Source organism: Pseudophryne corroboree, chromosome 5 (assembly GCF_028390025.1).
Source record: "Pseudophryne corroboree isolate aPseCor3 chromosome 5, aPseCor3.hap2, whole genome shotgun sequence".
NCBI lineage: Eukaryota > Metazoa > Chordata > Amphibia > Anura > Myobatrachidae > Pseudophryne > Pseudophryne corroboree.
Window position 1 is genome coordinate 773845993 of NC_086448.1, and position 19457 is coordinate 773865449.

The 19457-nt window shown below is 47.6% G+C and overlaps 2 protein-coding genes across 3 annotated transcripts in view; one reads left to right on the plus strand and one right to left on the minus strand.

Moving 5' to 3' along the window:
* The window catches only part of OXR1 (oxidation resistance 1), an 864461-nt gene that overhangs the window by 132000 nt on the left and 713004 nt on the right, over positions 1–19457 (plus strand). The gene's annotated exons all lie outside the window — the stretch shown is intronic.
* LOC134929444 (kinesin-like protein KIF19) lies at positions 13496–14860 on the minus strand. The gene has a single exon (XM_063925070.1). It carries the CDS (start codon positions 14777–14779, stop codon positions 13520–13522), a length of 1260 nt encoding a protein of 419 aa, XP_063781140.1. The 5' UTR covers positions 14780–14860; the 3' UTR covers positions 13496–13519.

A 19457-nucleotide genomic window follows, 5' to 3' on the forward strand; every position in this document is an offset into this window, starting at 1 on the left:
ACAGTGCTGATTATTTTCGCTGTCCTGCAGGTGTCACTATAGAGCAGTTCTATAGACAGCAATAGCAACAGTGCCTCTTGCGAGCAAGGTTAACTCTGAGGTAGGATTGATTTAATGATAATACCAGTAGGAATGCCATTACTGTAAGTGAAAATGAATTTGTGATTGGACTTAGAAAGCAGACTGAATAAAAGAAGGGAAAACATTAAAATGTTACATTTCGCCAGGATTCCTATTTTTCATACCTGCCATATGAGAGATGTGGGGGGGAATTTAAAGGAGGGAGAGGTGGGTGCCTTGGCGAGAGAGAAGTGGACGGAGATAACGTACCAACCAATCAGCTCCTAACTGCCTGTAACATACTGTAGACTCCCAGTGAGTTCACCAGAGATACTATAGGTCTTTTCTACCTTTAATAAATAGGTCTGTATTACTTTCTTGCTATAAATCGTAATCCCACTCTGCATCTGATATGGAAGAGGCATTAAGAAACAGGGGTAGGGGCAGGGGTGGAAACATGGCGCCTGCCTTGTTCCCGGAGACGAATCTCTAGCATGCATGCGCGGGTCTCAGAAAACATGGCGCCAGCCATGTTCATGGACACAAATCTGTACTGTGCATGTGTGAATCACCAGGGAAAAGGCTGCTGCGCCATTTTCCAAGTGATTTCTCCGGCATCAGCAGCACCGACGCGGGACTCCGGAGAGGTAAGTAATTAATTATGGCTACAGGGGCCCATGTGCACCACACACACTGCACCCATTATAGTCTATATATGTCTATGGTTTGGGGAAAAGTGCTGCAACTCCCTCTTATTGGTGGGTGGTCTTCAGGTTGCCGGCTGTCGGGATCCCGGCGCACAGTATATCGGCGCCGGAATCCCAACAGCTGGCATACCGACACTTTTTCTCCCTCGTGGGGGTCCACGACCCCCCTGTGCCCGCAGCGTGGCAAGTGCAGCGAGCCAGCAAGGGGCTCATTTGCGCTCACCACGCTGTCGGTATGCCGGCGGTCGGGCTTCTGGCGCTGGTATGCTGGTCGCCGGGCGCCCGGCCGCCGGCATACCATACTACACCCCTTATTGGCAGTACAGGTGACTAACATAGAACTGTATATACATTACATAGTTATAGAGATACAGTCTCCCTCTTTTGATACTTTTGATGGTGCAATATTCTTTTTCACCAATGCGCTGACTGCTGTCTAAATTGTCTTCGTATTAGGACATCATGATCAAATCATTGATTGATCCAACAGGAGTGTAGACTGGTGACCTGGGATACGGGGTGGAATGCATGTTATTTGTTATTAGGTGTATATGTGAAAAATGTTTTCTACTCTGTAGAAATATATCTGTGTGTCATAGCTCACTTTGATAAATGGCCGCCTCCTAAAATTTAGTAGACTTGACTTGCTCATTTCTTAAAAGAGATGAAAATACACTGCCGTGCCTCCAGATAGACTGCAGTAAACAGATTAATCACAGCAACAGATCTCCAGCATTCTGGGTTTTTTTCTTACGTATAAGCAATAGCACACAGCAAATTGAAGTTTAAAAAGAGTTCCTACTGTCCAACCTGCAGGCATCTAGTTTTCTGTAATAAGAAGGATATTCATACTTACCTACTCTCCTGGAAGCTGCGGGAGGCTCCCGTTTTTTGGGGTAGCCCCCCGCACCCCCGGAAGAGTGGGCAGGTCTCCCGCATCCTGCTCGCACCCTAGTGATGCGGGCAGGATGGAGAGATAACCTCCCGCATTCGCGGGTCCGTCGGGTGGAGAAGGGGTTAAAATGACGCAAACCGCGTCATTTTAGCACCGCCCCCTTCCCGCGGACCCGCGAATAGCGGCATTTCCCGATGCGGGGGCGGGGCTTAGTTATGTCACAGTCCGGCCACGCCCCCCGAAGACTCCTGCAGCGTCTCCTCTCCGGGCTTCTCCCGGGGAGGAGAAATAAAATGTAGGTAAGTATGAGGATATTTGGTAGGGCATGTCTGATAACTAAACGTGGGGGAACATGGCTTCATTACTGACAAATGTTTCCAATGGTACACATTACTGTTTACTAAGCAGTTTACTTTAAAAGGGGGCAGTCAGAACACCGACACTGGCATGCTGCTACTCAGGATGCCAACACCTAACTGGTAAGTATACTATTCCTAATCCCTAACCTTAACTCCCTGCAGCCTGACCCTAACTCCCCCCCCCCCCGCAGCCTGACCATAACCCTCCCCGATAATGCCTAACCCTACTCCCCCTTCCCGCATCCTAAACCTAACCTCCCCTCCCCTGTAGCCTAACTCTAACCCTCCCCTGGGGTGCTTAACCCTAAACCTCTCTCCCCGCTGCCAACAACCGACCCCCCCCCCCTCACAGCCTAACCCTAACCCTCCCCCCATAGCCTAAACCTACCCCCCCCCCCCCCCCACACACACACACAGCTTACCAGTGAGGATTCCCAGCAGATGTTTATTCAGGATCCCGGTGTTTGGAATCCTGGCGTTCGCAACTAGATCCATGTCAAGATCCAGTCGTCGGTTTTCCAACTATCAGGGTCCCGAACCATGGGATCCTTACCAGCTCCCATTTAAGGGCTCTAGTCATGAAGCAGTGAAAAGTGTGGAGAAGTGAGCCTGTTGTATAGTATGCAAATTCTAAATGTTACGTCAATGTTGATTGGTTGCCATGGGCAACTTCTCCACTGGCTCACTTCTCCACACTTTTCACTGCTTCATGAATAGACCCCTTAATGTTCTTTCAAATCACTGTCTTTCCATCTGTAATAATTGGTCATGGAAATATGACAGTGTGTACTGTGTAACTCATAAATTCTATGTTTTAAGCAGACCTGGTTCTCAAGTAAGACAAAACAAGTTTGTTTGGAAAGAAATTATGCATTTTTATATTAATAATAACTTATAAGTGCATTTTATACACCATGTCTCTTAAGCTTTTTTAGGAATGCCAAATTATTTTGTACTTTGAACTAGAAAGAAAACGGCATTAAGTATCTTGCCAATTGCCGCTTATCGTTGTACTGCACATTTAGCACTGTAATAATGACAGCTCCTGTTCCTCAGATAACACTGCTGGTTGGCACATATTCCCCTGCTATAATCAGAGAACATGATAACATGTTTTAAAAATGTAATTTATTAAATGTGGAGGAAAAAGATTTACAGATGGAACGAACTTCAAATTCATTATGCATAACATGCTAGGTATTTCAGTGTCACTAGGATGTGTTAAATGTCAACTTAATGTTTGTTACAGTTGTGTCATAGGAGTATAGGGAGATTGTGACATACATAGTTAATAAATACTGCTCCATGCGACTATACAGGCTGTAGGCTGCAGAGAGCGTGCCTGGAGTGTCCAAAGGAAGCTCTGGGGGCAGCCCTGTAGCAGCGGTACTGGCTGCAGCCTGGAAGTGAGACGCCGGAGCCAGCGAACAGGATCGCAAACGCAGGCTGATACACGCCCCAAAACATTTTTGCATCTACTCCCAATTACCTCCCCCAAACCCTCTGTCACTCACTTTGCAAAAATAATCTTCTCTGCGCCCACCGCAAGACTATCGTTGCACATGCGCAGTGCGGCTTAGATGCATGCGCAATCGGCCTACAATCGCTCAATATTTACATTGCGTCCATCCCTGTATCAGGCCTGGGTCAGCTGCTAAGGGATCCCCAATGCTGTCACATGAATAAACCCACAATTAGCAAGTCCCCACCACAGTAATGTAATGGTCAGGGAAGGGAAATGATCCCTCCATTGTGCCAGTCCCATTGTTAATGTCATTCTTAGTGGAGTATGTGGGACACAGTAGTGTATGGAGATTGCCTTATGTGCAGGATGTATGAGTAATAAGAGGCGGTCCTGTGAGTTGTCCCGATGCTGTGAGGACTCAGGACAACACCCTGAAGGCGGCAGCTGGCTAGTGCTGTGCTTGCAGATAGGCCAAGGGAGATGTCTGGCCACAGGGTACTTCTCAGAGGCTTGTAGAAATGTCACAGCCCTCCCCGTTTGTTATTTTATAATCCGCTACGCCCCATTGTGGATTCTGTAGTGAGAGGGTGACCCGCGTTCTCATACTGGAAATTATGGTTCCTCACAAGGGAAGAAAGATGAGGCACCAGCTGACATATGTGAGGAAGGATGGGCCACACTTTACGAGTAGACATCAGCAGTGGATTGGATTGGATAGACAGAGGCGCCTCGCAGTCATGTAGGTGGAGGAATGACATCATACTAATCCTGTCATGGAAGTTCTTCTCCAGTAGGGTGGCCCGCTCTGCTGCCGCTCTGCCACTGCAAGCCACCAGCTGCCTGGTCCTTCTGCAGAACTGTTTCCTCTCCCAGCTCCTGGTCACAGTGCCGCACAGGGTCCGCGGCTCTCTCCCTCAGCCCGACGTCTGGCTCTTCTCCCCATCAGGGCACACGCTGCAACCTCGTGCTGTGTGTGTACAGCCAGCTCTGGGCCTAAGGTCCTTCTCCTCAGAACACTGTGCTGTTCATGTGTAAGGAGGCTGCCAGGAAGGTAACCCCTGCAGTCCCTAGGAAGTCTTTCTGGGGTAAAACCTTTGTATAGATATTCACTGTGGAGCCAATGCTTTAAATAGCGGAGATGTGCAGCACCCATAAGGCTATACACCTTAATATTAGGCAAATTGATGCCAACATTGGATTAAGCTTGTTGTAGTTTTATCATACCGCCCAAGATTGGTGGTCAGTGGAGCTGGTCCCTGCATGTGACCCTAAAGGGGCAGACCCTAAGTGAAAGGGGTGGAGCTTTGTGGCACCCACATTTCTGTCACTGTGGGGGCGTGCCCAGAACTCTCTGAGATGCCGGGCACCCCCAGGCTTCCCCTACACTGGATAGATGGCATCTGTTCACCCACTACTTTCATAGCAGAGCAGCGGTGTGTGCTCCCCCCAACTACTACCCCACCACCACCGCAGGACACTGTGGCCAGCGGGTGGGACAGCAGGATAGTCCTAGGAAAACGGGTCTGTCCCGCTGAGTGCGGGACAGTTGGGAGGTATGGTTGTACTAGGCCTATTGGGGACTTCTTAACATTCCAAATACAGGTGCGCATTGCCTTCTCTATTGCTAAGGTGTCTACATGAGACAACAAAATAGGGAGGGTGTGTAGGAGGTAAAGTAGTCTAGGGAGTCTCATAATTTTTACCAAACTGGTCTCCCTAAATGAGAAAGTTGTAGTTTCTGCCATCCCTAATATCCAGCCCTCCCTCGCTGAGCGAGTCGATCAATTTCATCTCCCCACCCCCACTGCCTGCTGACGGCCCACCTTGCTGGCTACAGGACAGTGGCGTGCGGTGAGGTCAGAGGCTGGTGAGGCACTACAGCCATAATGTCCGCCGAATCCTGCCGATGACCCCTACCGCCGCCAAGCCAATGCCCGCTTCTGCCACTGAGCCGATGCCTGCTGCCACCGCCAATGGCTTACAAACTCGCCCACCATCAACTGACCCAGCCTTCCGCCACTAATTTGCACCTCAGTCCGATGCCGCCAATGCCCGCTACCTGCCTGCTCATCATACTTGTGATATATTGTACATTTTTATAGAAAAAAAATAAAAATGTGTGTTTGGGAAGGGAGTGGGAGGAGGACATGAATGCAATTTTGTTGTCCAGGGCTTCCATTAACTTAATAGAGAAGGGTCTGATTGGGTTAAAAAATGTAAAAAAAAAAAATGTGTGAGGTCCCCCTTCCTAAGTATAACCAGCCTCGGGCTCTTTGAGCCGGTCCTGGTTGTTTAAATACTGGGAAAAAATTGGACAGGGGTTCCCCATATTTAGACAACCAGCACCGGGCTCTTAAACCGGTCCTGGTTCCAAAAATACGGGGGACAAAAGATGTAGGGGTCCCCCGTATTTTTAAAACCAGCACCGGGCTCCACTAGCCAGGGACATAATGCCACAGCCGGGGGACACATTTATGTAGGTCCCTGCGGCCGTGGCATTACCCCCCAAACTAGTCACCCCTGGCCGGGGCTCCCTGGAGGACTGGGGACCCCTTAAATCAAGGGGTCCCCCCCCCTCCAGGCACCCAAGGGCCAGGGGTGAAGCCCGAGGCTGTCCCCAGCACCCCTGGGTGGTGGGTGCCGGGCTGATAGCCATAAGTGTGTATAAAAAAGAATATTGTTTTTTGTTGTGGAACTACAAGGCCCAGCAAGCCTCCCCCGCTTGCTGGTACTTGGAGAACCTCAAGTGCCAGCATGCGGGGAAATAACGGGCCCGCTGGTACCTGTAGTTCTACAACAACAAAAATACCCAAATAAAAACACAACTCACACACCGTGACAGTAAAAATTTATTAAAACACACTTACACACTCACACATACTTACCTACATCCCACGCCGGTCACGTCCACTTGTCCAGTAGAATCCAATAGGTGGTTCCTGTAAAAATGAGAGAGAGATTACTTACCTACATCCCACGCCGGTCACGTCCACTTGTCCAGTAGAATCCAATAGGGCTGGTACCTGTAAAAATGAAAATTATACTGTGACCCTGACTGGTTAACATATGTGTAATGAGCCGGACATATTAATAAATATTGTAAAAAATTACCATTATCTAACTAAAAATATATATATAACAGTATATGTGTTTATATACTGCTGATGTGGAGTAAAAGTGTGGTGAGTTAACTTGGGCTCTGCAATGTTTATTGTGGAGCGGGAAAAGCTTTTGCCTCGCGACTCTCCTTCAGAGACTGGTATGTACCTCTGCCTAAGATCACAGCTGGGGGTGCACGAGACATCACAATTGTGGGGTGTCCCGCGACCTGAGCGGGAAAAAGGACTGCTCTCGAGACCCTCTGGAGCACAGTATAAAAAGGGAAAATCACAGCGGTTTACCTCACACTGGTGCCCCTCTGGTGAGCGTAGCTTCTTTCTCTCCCTGCCCTGCGTTAAGAGAGCTGAGATGTAAACATTAAGCAGGAGCAGGGGAGAAGAAGGAGACTCAGTCCGGAGGGAAAGCACCCGAAGATTGAGAGAGACGAGCGGCGTGACGCGAAGAAGAAGGAGTGCTGCCGGCGCCAGGAGGAGAAGACGAGAGGTGGACTACAGCGGAGAGAAGAGAGACCAGCGGGAGCGGAACAGGCGAGAGAGGTGGAGGAATGACAAACTAACGGTACATCATGGTAAGATACCCACCTGAGGAGATACTGCATCCAGCGCTGCACCGCTGCTGAAGCCTCCGCTATCAGCTGTTCTCCCCGCCCGCTGGTGATAGACCGCCTCTGCTGCTATCCCCTCCTGTAAGAGACGCCCACAGTAGTGACCATCGTGAGGGAGCCACCTCCTGAGCTCCGCTATTACAAGCCGCCCCTGTCTCTATTCACGGCAGCCAGAGTCAGAGCCGCCTGCACCATTAACTTTAGCGACGGAGTCACCTCCGGGGCTCCGCTAAACAGAGCCGTCTGTGCAGTCAATAATGACCGCCAGAGCCTCCCAGAGCTTTACCATTATATAGTAAGCCCTCTGGTGAGCTCCGCTAATAAGAGCCGCTTATACATACATCCCTGCCAGCTAGAGCCGCTTACTGCCATAGCTTAATATAGAAGCAGCCTCCTGCTCTCCCGTTACAGCAAATTAACGAAATATTCCATCCTTGAATTACTGTGTACTGGCAATGGGCTGGAGCCTATTGTGAAGACATCCAAGGTCTGTGATATATATATATACAGTGACATATTGCTATTTAAACTCTCACAAGGCACTACACTCTTCCTGTATATTACTGTGACTTTCTATGCTTTATTAGGAAAACTGAAATAGGGGACATCATTAGTCACCTCACAGGACTGGGTGTTCATTTATGAAATATTAACTACAGTGCACTGGAGCATCATAATGGTCCTTATACCTACAGAAAAATTATGACATTATCTTAAAAGATGGAGAGATCAGAACAACCATACCAGAGCCTCTAATAAGAATTTAAGTAAATGGCTGGGGGAGGAGGTTTTTTTTCAAGTGACAGTCAAGGTGGCAGTAATATTTAAGTACTAATTACTAAGGGATAAATTCACAGCTCTTTAGAAATATATATATTGTCCCAAATTATATCCAGTATAGATATCAATTGGAAAGGGATTGCTGAGGACAGGAATATTGAACTCTAGTGAGGACAAATTTGGAAACTTACTTGCTGCTTTATACTCCACTCTTTTTGGAAAGAAGGTTACATTTGGATACAATAACAACTTTGTATCACAAGTAAGACAGTGATACAAGTAACACATCTAAGCAGGAGAATTGTCAGGAGTTCCTGGTGTTGTGGAGAGATCAACAGCATTTGCAGTAAATAACAAGTCCATTAACTTCAATTGGAGGAAAAGTTACAGCATAGTCGAATATATATATATATATATATATATATATATATATATATATATATTCAGAAAGCATAGGGACTACTGGTATAATCCAAGAAGGAATCTATATATACATATAGATATATATGCATATATATAATCTCCAGGAACTGATATATGTATTTAATATTATAGAATGTTATACCTAAAAAGTTTGATATGAAATGTTATGTAAAAGAAAATGTAATATAACCAAAATGAAATAATATTGCTTGGAAAGATAACATAGTGGAGCTCATTTTAGAATTGTCTTGTGTATTAGACAGTATATTGTATTAGTATATCTTCAATTTAGTTTTATTTATAAAATATGAAAGTAAAAGTATAATATGTTTGTTATATTTAAGTAACAGCTACTAAATATATATTTGTATATAAAATTAAACCTATAGTGAGTTTTGATTACTTACCTGGGGTGTAGAGAGATGAGGAAGATCTGAGGAATATTGGGTACATAATTAACTGTAAAATATAAAATAAACACATAGAGTTAAAGGGTTTTTCCCAAATTTACCCATTAAAAATATAACAATATCCAACATAAATTTGGGTGGAGGCACTATATAGAAGTTGAATTGTAAGTAACTCAAGATAAAATCTCCCACCACTGAGGGTTACAATACTTACAAACAAAGTAATCCACAGGAGGAGAGAGAGAAATTAATTAATATTATACACTCGCTGACGCGGGAGGACGTTAGCACAGACAGGGGAGAGTGCTGCAGCTAACTGGGATGATGGAGCAGGCTCCCCCAATAGTTGTGAGCCTAGTAGCTGTGCCCCCTGTAGCAGTGCCCCCTGTAGCAGTGCCCCCTGTAGTTGTGCCCCCAGTCGCTGTGCCCCTTGTAGCTGTGCCCCCTGTAGCTTTGCCCCTTGTGGCTGTGCCCCCAGTAGTTGTGACCCCTGTAGCTGTGCCGTTGTAGCTGTGCCCCTTGTAGCAGTGCCCCTTGTAGCTTTGCCCCCAGTCACTGTGGCCCCTGTAGCTGTGCCCCCAGTCGCTGTGCCCCCAGTAGTTGTGACCCCAGTCGCTGTGCCCCTTGTAGCTTTGCCCCCAATAGCTGTGCCCCCTAGCTGTGCCCCCAGGCGCTGTGCCCCCAGTCGCTGTGCCCCCTGTAGCTTTGCCCCCAGTAGCTGTGACCCCTGTAATTGTGCCCCCAGTTGCTGTGCCCCTTGTAGTTGTGCCCCCCAGTTGCTGTGCCTCTTGTAGTTGAGCCCCCCCAGTTGCTGTGCCCCTTGTAGTTGTGCCCCCCAGTTGCTGTGCCCCTTGTAGTTGTGCCCCTTTTAGTTGTGCCCCCAGTTGCTGTGCCCCTTGTAGTTGTGCCCCCCAGTTGCTGTGCCCCTTATAGTTGTGCCCCTTATAGTTGTGCCCCTTTTGCTCTGCCCCTTTTGCTGTGCCCCTTATAGTTGTGCCCCTGTTGCTGTGCCCCTTGTAGTTGTGCCCCCCAGTTGTTGTGCCCCTGTTGCTGTGCCCCTGTTGTTGTGCCCCTTGTTGTTGTGCCCCTTGTTGCTGTGCCCCCCAGTTGCTGTGCCCCTGTTGCTGTGCCCCTTGTAGTTGAGCCCCCCAGTTGCTGTGCCCCTTGTAGTTGTGCCCCCCAGTTGCTGTGCCCCTTGTAGTTGTGCCCCCAGTTGCTGTGCCCCTTGTAGTTGTGCCCCCCCCAGTTGCTGTGCCCCTTATAGTTGTGCCCCTTATAGTTGTGCCCCTTTTGCTGTGCCCCTTATAGTTGTGCCCCTGTTGCTGTGCCCCTTGTTGTTGTGCCCCCCAGTTGCTGTGCCCCTGTTGTTGTGCCTTTTGTTGTTGTGCCCCTTGTTGTTGTGCACCTTGTTGTTGTGCCCCTTGTTGCTGTGCCCCCCAGTTGCTGTGCCCCTGTTGCTGTGCCCCCCAGTTGCTATGCCCCTGTTGCTGTGCCTCCCAGTTGCTGTGCCCCGTGTTGTTGTGCCCCCCAGTTGCTGTGCCCCTTGTTGTTGTGCCCCCCAGTTGCGGTGCCCCTGTTGCTGTGCCCCTTGTTGTTGTGCCCCTGTTGCTGCCCCCAACACAAACACATAAAAAAATTAAAAAAACACACACACATACTTACCGCTCCTGCAGCGCTGAACTCCGTCTCCGTCCGCCGGCTCGTCTCTGCTGTACTATGGGAAAGACGTCATGACTCATGACGTCTCTCCCATAGTAGCGGTGCTGGCTGCAGTGGGCGCCCACACAGCCCACGGCGCCTGCTGCAGCCGGGAAGGGGGTGATTGGACAGCGGATTTAGCACTGGATCCGCTGGGCCAATCACATCTGGGGCACTGACAGGGACGTGCATTCATCGCACGCCCCTGTCATTGCGGCACCAGTATAGGTGCCGCTTCCCCATTCATTTTCAATGGGCTTTCACAGCCCATTGCTGCCTGCCCCCCGCTGCCCGGACTTTTAGTGTTAGCAGCAGGAGGCACCTCTCCCGCTGCCTCACACGCAGCCACAGGGGGGGGGGGGGGGGGGGTTATTAAAATAATAAAAAAAGATATTTATAACAGACTGTGTTGTAAATATCTTATTTTTATTATTTTAATCATTATGACAGGGGAGTCACTGTCTCCCCTGCCTCCCCTGACTGCACGTCCCTGCTTCAGGACTCCTCTGTACAGGCAGTGCTACTCCTGGCTCTGGTCCCCGGGGGCCTCCGGCGGTGTGGCTCCTCTGTCTCTCCTGTTGCCGCTGTGGTCCTCTGCTGCTGCTGACTGACATGCCTGGGCTGGTGGATCTCCTCCTGGGTTCCGCAGGGCTGCCCCTTTGCTCCAGGAGTGATCTTCAATGGTGGCCGCCATCTTTGATTCTGTGCTTTGGCTCCATTGTTCGTTGCAGCTGCTCCCTCCTCTGCCTGGGTCTGGTGATGTGCTGGTCTGCTGTCCTATCTCTGAATGTCCATGTGGGTCCTTTCCAGCAGCGGTGCAGTGGTCTACTGAGGCTGTCCTCCTAGAGATTCTGCTTGCTTCAAGTTTCCATATGTCCCTGCTTCTTTCAAGGGATACACTAGCACATGAGGGGTAAACACATGAGGGAAGATATGCTGCATGGGCGGGGAACATTAGGGCAGATACGCTGCGTGGGGAGTTGGGGGGAACATGAAGGCAGATATGCTGCATGGGGAGCACTCTGCATGTTTGGGGGGGGGGCACTATGCATGTTTGGGGGGGGCACTATGCATGTTTGGGGGGGGGGGCACTATGCATGTTTGGGGGGGCACTATGCATGTTTGTGTGTGGGAAGGCATTTATTATGTGTATAAGCAGCACTGATACTGTGGGCATGATGTGTATTAGCGGCACTGCTACCGTGGGCATTGTTTATAAGGGACACTGCAATCGTGGGTATTGTATATAAGAGGCACTACAGTGTAGCATAATGTGAATATGGGGCACTATTGTGTGTCGCAACATTAGTAAGCGACATTACTCTGGTGTAATGTGAAATAGGGGCACTACGTGCAGTGTAATTACAAGATTGTGCTACTGTGTTCCGGAATTTGAGTTGGGGTACTAATGTTTAGCCACGCCACAACTTTCTTGTGATACCACACCCCTTTTTTGCGCCGCACACCTTCTGTGCGCACTGTTCCTTTAGATAGTATGGGGGTTAGGGCACAAATTTGTAGTTTGCAGGGGGGGCGCCGAACATCCTACTATCAGCCCTAGCTTCTACTAATGGAAGTAGATGGCAGGGGAAAGGAGTTCAACCACCTCTCCAGGACCACTTTAAGCCCTGCCCATTCAGTGAGGCGCTCTCCACCCCTCCCCTCAAACAGGAACAGCAGTGCCAAGCCAGCAACAGCAGCAGTGGTGGTGGCAGCCAGAAGCCTAGCAGCAGTGAGCACTGCCGGGGGCATTACGTGTATCTGGCTCTGCTGAAGGGTATTATGTGTGTGTGGCATAATGTGAATTTGGCTCGTTCTGTATGCTGGGGGCATTACGTTATCTGGCACTGCTGGGGGCATTACGTGTATCTGGCACTTCTGGGGGCATACTGTGTGGCATAATGTGAATTTTGGCTCCTACCGTGTGGCCTACTGTGAATTTCTTCTGCAGGGTCCACAGGTTATCCACAGGATAAACATTGGTATATGAGGTAGCGTCAGCGGATTGGCACCAACATCAAAGCTTTCGGCCTCCCAGAATGCAACGGCAACGGGCCAGTACCCTATATTCCTGGCTCAGGCTGCACCCAGGAGCATGCTGACTATAGCTTCAGATCTTCCCTGCAGCAGGGAAGATCAGAAGCACCGACGACGAGCGGGGCCGCACATTGTTATCGTTCAGACACTGAATGATCTGCACTTTCATGAACAATTTGTAGTTCCAATCCGTCTGAAATGGCCAAATCGCTCATAATATCGTTAGTGTATGGGCGCCTTAAGACTATGTGGGGGGAATCTGCACATTGGTGACTTACAACGGTGGAGAGGGGTGACCATGTAGTTACAGCTGCGGAGATAAGTGGCGGGGGGCAGGGGTTACGGACGCCGGCGGTGGCTTGTGAAGTGTGAGTAATCCCATACGGACACCTCAGCTGCCTGGTGAAAAATATCACTTTTTTTTCCAAAAAAGATGCTTTGCAAAAATAGCAGTTTTTTGGAAGTGATATTTTTATAAGGGAGTCATGAGGAATTTCAAAAAAATTGTGAAATGTAAGCGTGAAAAGATTTTTTTCATAATGAATATGCCCCCATGCCACATAACAAGAATACAATACATAAGGATGCAAGAAAATGTCATTGTGACACATAATGAACTGAAACCACGAACATCACAAATGATGTATAAGCAGCTGAAGTACCCGGCATTGCCCAGGTTTATATCTTCAAGTTATTAACTTATCAAGGAGTTAGATGGAACTGTCAACATTTTATTATAATAATAATAATAATAATAATTAGCAGCTCTTCCAACACACCAATGAGGTGGCTGCCCAGTGTCGTTTTTTTTTTTTCTTGGGGTGTCGCCAGGAGCCCTAATCCCCAGCTCTCATTTTTTTTTTTTTAATAATCACCTTTACCACCACGGTGTTCCTGCCGGCCGGTCCAAGTGGTGTTTATGCCGGCCCAAGTGGTGTTTCTGCCGGCCCAAGTGGTGTTTCTACAGCCATCTACGTGCTAATTCTAGAAATGTGTAAGAATTTGCACTGGCACGAGCTGTAGCACTGATTTCATGTGCAGACTGTAAATTCTTTGCCAAAGGGACCATGCGGGGCAAATTAATCAGCGGTGCCATAGTGCGTCTCATAATAAACTGCATGTCTTTCTGCAGCACTGCGCCCCCCCTGCCCCTCTCAGCAGTACCATGGGGGACACTGTTTCTCTCCACCCGTGTCTGGATGAATTTGGCCTTGCTCCCATAGGTCATTGTGCTGCGTGACTCTTCAAAGGCACTATCTGCAGGGCTGACGTGTGCAATCATGACCATTCTGCTTTTCCCGCTCAGTGCGCCCTTTAGCAGCCAGGTCAGTTTACTGTCCCGATAGTTTATATGGCTGCCTGGTTTCTCGCGCAGTGCCATGATGCACTTCCTGAGGGCGAGGAGGGAGCGGTTGATGTAACCTCCTTCTTTCATGGTCTTGCCACTGTTGGTAGTCTGGCTTGCCCGCTCTGATCCTGCCAGGTCCACCATGTACAGGCGGCCTGTGCTAACCCCATCACTGCCTGTTTGTTTTACTGTGATTTGTAATATGGCATGGGAGCGTGATGAGGTCTTATTAGCTGCTGTTGTTGTTTCAGAGCGCCTTTTGTTTCCCATCTTCAGCAGATTCATGGCCTCCTCAGGAGTGCTAGGGGAGAACGCAGTAATCCCTAGTATTTTGGTGTTACCATATGGATCCTCTCTGAGGGCCAAAGATCCAGAAGAAGGTCTTAATAGGTCCCGGATTGTTTCATTGTAGATCTCAGCATATGACAATGATAAAGAGAAATTATCTCTCCTTCCGGTCTCCTCAATAGTCTTATACAGGTCCTTCAGGGTGCGATAAATCATTCCGGGCTCGCGAGGCTTACCCATCATAGTATAGGTCTTCCCTGTGCCTGTTGGGCCGTAGGCGAATATGGCAGCATTGTACCCAGCTAGGATGTCATCCACTATGTTCTTCATCGTGGAATCATTTACATTTTCCTGAGTAGCTGCCTGATCGAACACGTGGTTAAAGGTGAATGTTGTTTCTCTTGTCCTGCTCGAGCGCAGTACGTCATAAGGATCCTCGCCAGGGTCCTTCAGTAGCAGCGTCTGCGGACCAAGTTGGTGTGTGATCCACTGGGCTCGATTCTTAGTCTCCATCAAATTAATTGGACGGATGCGCAGAGCCACAGTCACCTGATGGTCTATAGCGTTCTTCTGTTCAGTATTCATCTTCTCGATTATAATATCAGAAAAGCGTAAGAAAATTATCTGTGTGTTGGCACTAGTCCAGCAATATCAGATATGAGCCAGGAAGCAGCCAGCTGCCTGTTCTATACCCATCAGCTGCATTATGACATCACTATGACATCACAAACGGCTGCAGTGTGACATCACAATCAGCTCTGTGGCAGAGGGGCGCTGCTATGTATCTCATCCATGGCATACTGTTAAACTGAGAAACTTCCCTCTGCTGCTGCTGGCAGAGGTGACGGAAGGTCCCTCTGCCTCCCTGCGCCCTCCTCCTGTGTCTGCCGTGCTGCCGATCGTTATTGTTGCTGATCGGTCAGCATGGCAGGATCCCCCAGCGGCTACAGCCAATAGCAGCCGCTGGTAAGGGTAAAACAACCCCCCCCCCAAGCCACCCCCAGACCCCCCCCCCCCCCCCTGTGTACCTGGCAGCAGCTGTCCGAGACCTAAACACTAAAGTCACAATGTTCCTGATGTTCTAATGGTCGCGATGGTCCCGATCGATGTTTGGGGGGAAAATATTTTTTAAAAATATATTCTTTTTTTTCTTTTTAACTAAAATCATTTTGGATAGGGTTAAATCTATGTTCTTCACCTAATTCACTCATTAAAAAAAAAAACAATTTCAGAGCGTTTTTTTGGCGAAATAAATCGTCTGTTAAGTGGTTAATAAGGAGGCAGAAGGAAGGGTATAAAAGAACTTAAGAGGACTGTGAAACTGGGACCAAATCCCCGTCTGCTAAGAATTCCTTAATATGTCTTTTATAATGTACAGTTAGAAGGTTCAAATTGCATAAATATTTGTAGAGTTTAGAAGTTATTTATTACCAGTTATTTATGTAGCGCGCACATATTCTGCAGCGCTTTACAGAGAATATTTGGCCATTCACATCAGTCCCTGCCCCAGAGGAGCTTACAATCTATGGGGGGTCATTCCGAGTTGTTCGCTCGGTAAAAATCTTCGCATCGCAGCGATTTTCCGCTTAATGCGCATGCGCAATGTCCGCACTGCGACTGCGCCAAGTAAATTTGCTATGCACTTAGGAATTTTACTCACGGCATTTTCATCGTTCTGGCGATCGTCATGTGATTGACAGGAAATGGGTGTTACTGGGCGGAAACACGCCGTTTTATGGGCGTGTGGGAAAAAACGCTACCGTTTCCGGAAAAAACGCAGGAGTGGCCGGAGAAACGGGGGAGTGTCTGGGCGAACGCTGGGTGTGTTTGTGATGTCAAACCAGGAACGACAAGCACTGAAATGATCGCAGATGCCGAGTAAGTCTGAAGCTACTCAGAAACTGCTACGAGGTGTGTAATCGCAATATTGCGAATACATCGTTCGCAATTTTAAGATGCTAAGATTCACTCCCAGTAGGCGGCGGCTTAGCATGAGCAAATCTGCTAAAATTCACTTGCGAGCGAACAACTCGGAATGACCCCCCATATTCCCTACCACATGTACACACACACACATTCACACTAGGGTTAAATTTGTTGGGATCCAATTAACCTACCAGTATATTTTTGGATTGTGGGAGGAAACTGGAGTACCCAGAGGAAACCCACACAACTACTGGGAGAATATACAAACTCCACACAGTTAGGGCCATGGTGGGGTTCGAACCCATGACCTCAGTGCTGTGAGGCAGTAATGCTAACCATTACACCATCCGTACTGCCCGACATAATAGTTGACATTTTCCCAGAGATCTGTGCATGCGCACTAGGGAAATCACCGGAAAAATAGCGCCATTTTAATCAGAGACTCTTCTACGGTGATGTGGTAAACTCAGCAAATGCGCCAGCGAGAGAAGGAGGAGTTTACACGGAGACTGCACATGGTTCTCTTGTAAACTGCACCAGTCAGGGGCAAAATTCTGAAAGTAGCGCCATGTAGATGAAACCAAATCAACTGTAGTAAACAGAAAAGTAGGTGGGGTAGAGTCTGATATACAATACAGAGAAAAAGAAAAATATAAAATACAGAGAACATTCTGGCATCTATCGAACATAAAGAGAGCATCCTAGTAACCACCATGCAATACAGAAAGCATCCTGGTGACTGCTATACAATACAGAGAGCATCCTGTAATGTCCAATGGTCCTGAATGCCCGTAAAAAAGGTTTTCTCAGTGATCACATAATTCAAGTTAACAGAACGAGATTATATTAATATAAGAGGTCGCGCTATAGAGCCAATTGAATATTTCACACCAGTCTCAACTTCAAAATATTTATTAAAAAACATAAACTATGGAAGAAGTAACTGGATGTTACGAAACGCATCTAGGACTCCCTAATTGAGTGACAGCTGAACAGAGTTGACCCTTGTCCGGCATCTCCAAAATACCCGGCACCCGTTAGCCACTGACCGTGAAGGCTAAGTTACCACCGTACCAGTGCTGCGGTGAACAGTGCTTTGGAGGCTGGAGCGGCTTTGCGTCTGCCTGCTTCTAACGGGAGCATTAGGAGTGAGTACCCGCCCGTTGAAGTTGCCTAACAGCTCATACGGAAGCTTCCAACCAGCGTAAATACACACAGCCGCATAGATAGAAGCCGCCAGTCGATTGCAGGACACCGACCCGGTCTGCAGGTAACAGCCGTCAGCTAATCAGGGGACGCTCGGGCTGCACAAAACTCCTCGTACTTGCAAATAGGTCCCATACTACAATACTACAAGCACAAGGGACGGAGTGAGTAAGTGTACCTGTGACCGTTTGATCCTGATATACACAGTTCTCTGGATATAATTATTGGTGATTCTTGGACTTAATTAGCCGGGTGCATTTTAGCTTAGAGGAATTCAGTCCTCATTGAACTTTTGGCTCAAGTCCTGTCAGTTTGGACATTCTACAATTCAGTACACTTAATATATGAGAGTAAAACTTGATAATTTCAGTATTGGATATTTATTGATATATTAGAGGGTGTTGTGATTACACCAGGTCTTAAATATCACGTACTATATATTTTTATATGTTTATGTTTTTTTAATAAATATTTTAAAGTTGAGACTGGTGTGAAATATTCAATTGGCTCTATAGCGCGACCTCTTATATTAATATAATCTCATTCTGTTAATTTGAAGCTAATTGAGACAGGCTTCTGAGGTTTGACGAAATAGAACCATTTACATGTGGTCACAAGGTGACAGATTTTAGATAAGCACCAATTATATGTTTATATGATGTTTGCGCCATCAGGTATTTATTCTTTTTACATAATTCAAGTGTTCAGTTTCTTAAACCCCTTGGCAGCTGTTAGGAAAACGCTCCAAATCAATAGGAAACTTTGTGACTGCCCGGAGGCAAGACTGGGACTCTCGGGCAGCTTTCGTAAATTCTACTGAAGTGAGCCACTTCTAATGAATGGTAATGAGTGTGTACCCTGGCCCCGTACATCTAATTAGTTTGCCCTGCGACCTACGGGAATCATGTTCTCCATTCAAAACTATTAATATGATCTTCTACACTCCATTCCTTTAATCAATGCAAACAGTAGCTGGCAATTGGATTGCACAGAGCATCAGGTCACTGAAGGAACAAATTATGTTCTGTAAATGCTTCTACTTGGAGACTGTGCCTAAAAACATTGCTCTAGTCTCGTCTCTTATATCCGTGTCTTGTATGTAGTCTCTTTTATAGGCACTTACTGCCTGACCTCATTAATATTATATGCAGAGTGGTAATTAATGAGCTTCAGCTATATGGTACTAAGCAACAAATAGGTTTATGCTCTGTTTCTGCTTTTTAGTTTATGTCTAACGCGATTGTTCCTGCATGGATTGCATTTTTATTTATGGGAGCATTGCTTTGCAGAACAGTATTAATTCCCTCTCTCTGCATTGCATAAACTGTGTAGATTTCTAAATGTCTTTTAATATTACAAAAGATTTCGTGACAGTACTTGAGCAGTGGGAGGATGTGATATATTCAGTGTCTATTGTGCCAAAAAGTCCTAGTTCTTCTTTTCCTATTCCTACTGTACTATATGTAGATGTTATTATCAAGACAGACTTTAATTTGCTGTACATGGTGTTCCTGAATCAGGGGTAAGCCTAGTGAAAGGGGATACATACGATATCCTCCCAGCTGATGGGATACCGGCAGTCAGATGACTGACACTGGCATCCCGAAGTAGAGAATCCTGTATTTAGGTATACCATCCCCCCCTACCACCTTAATCCTAACCCTCCATCCCCACAGCCTGACCCTATTCCTTCCCCCCGCAGCCTAACCACATACCTCCCAACATGACCCTCTCAAGTAGAGACACAGTGCTCTACTTCTGGACTTTTCTCTTAGTTTATGATTGCCGGCACCTGTGTTGAACAGGTTATTGGATAAGAAAGGTGTTTCAGCACAGGTGATGGCAATCATAAATTAAGAGGGAAATCCAGGAGCAGAGCACATGTTGGGAGGTATGTAATCTAAGTCTAACCACCCCTTCCCGCAGCCTAAACCTAACCCTCCCTCCCCTACAGCCTAACCCTAACCCTCGCCGGGAGTGCCTAACCCTAACTGCCCCTTCCCGCAGCCTAAACCTAACCCTCCCTCCCCTACAGCCTAACCCTCCCCGGGAGTGCCTAACCCTAACCACCCCTTCCCGCAGCCTAATCCTAACCCTCCCTCCCCTACAGCCTAACCCTAACCCTCCCCGG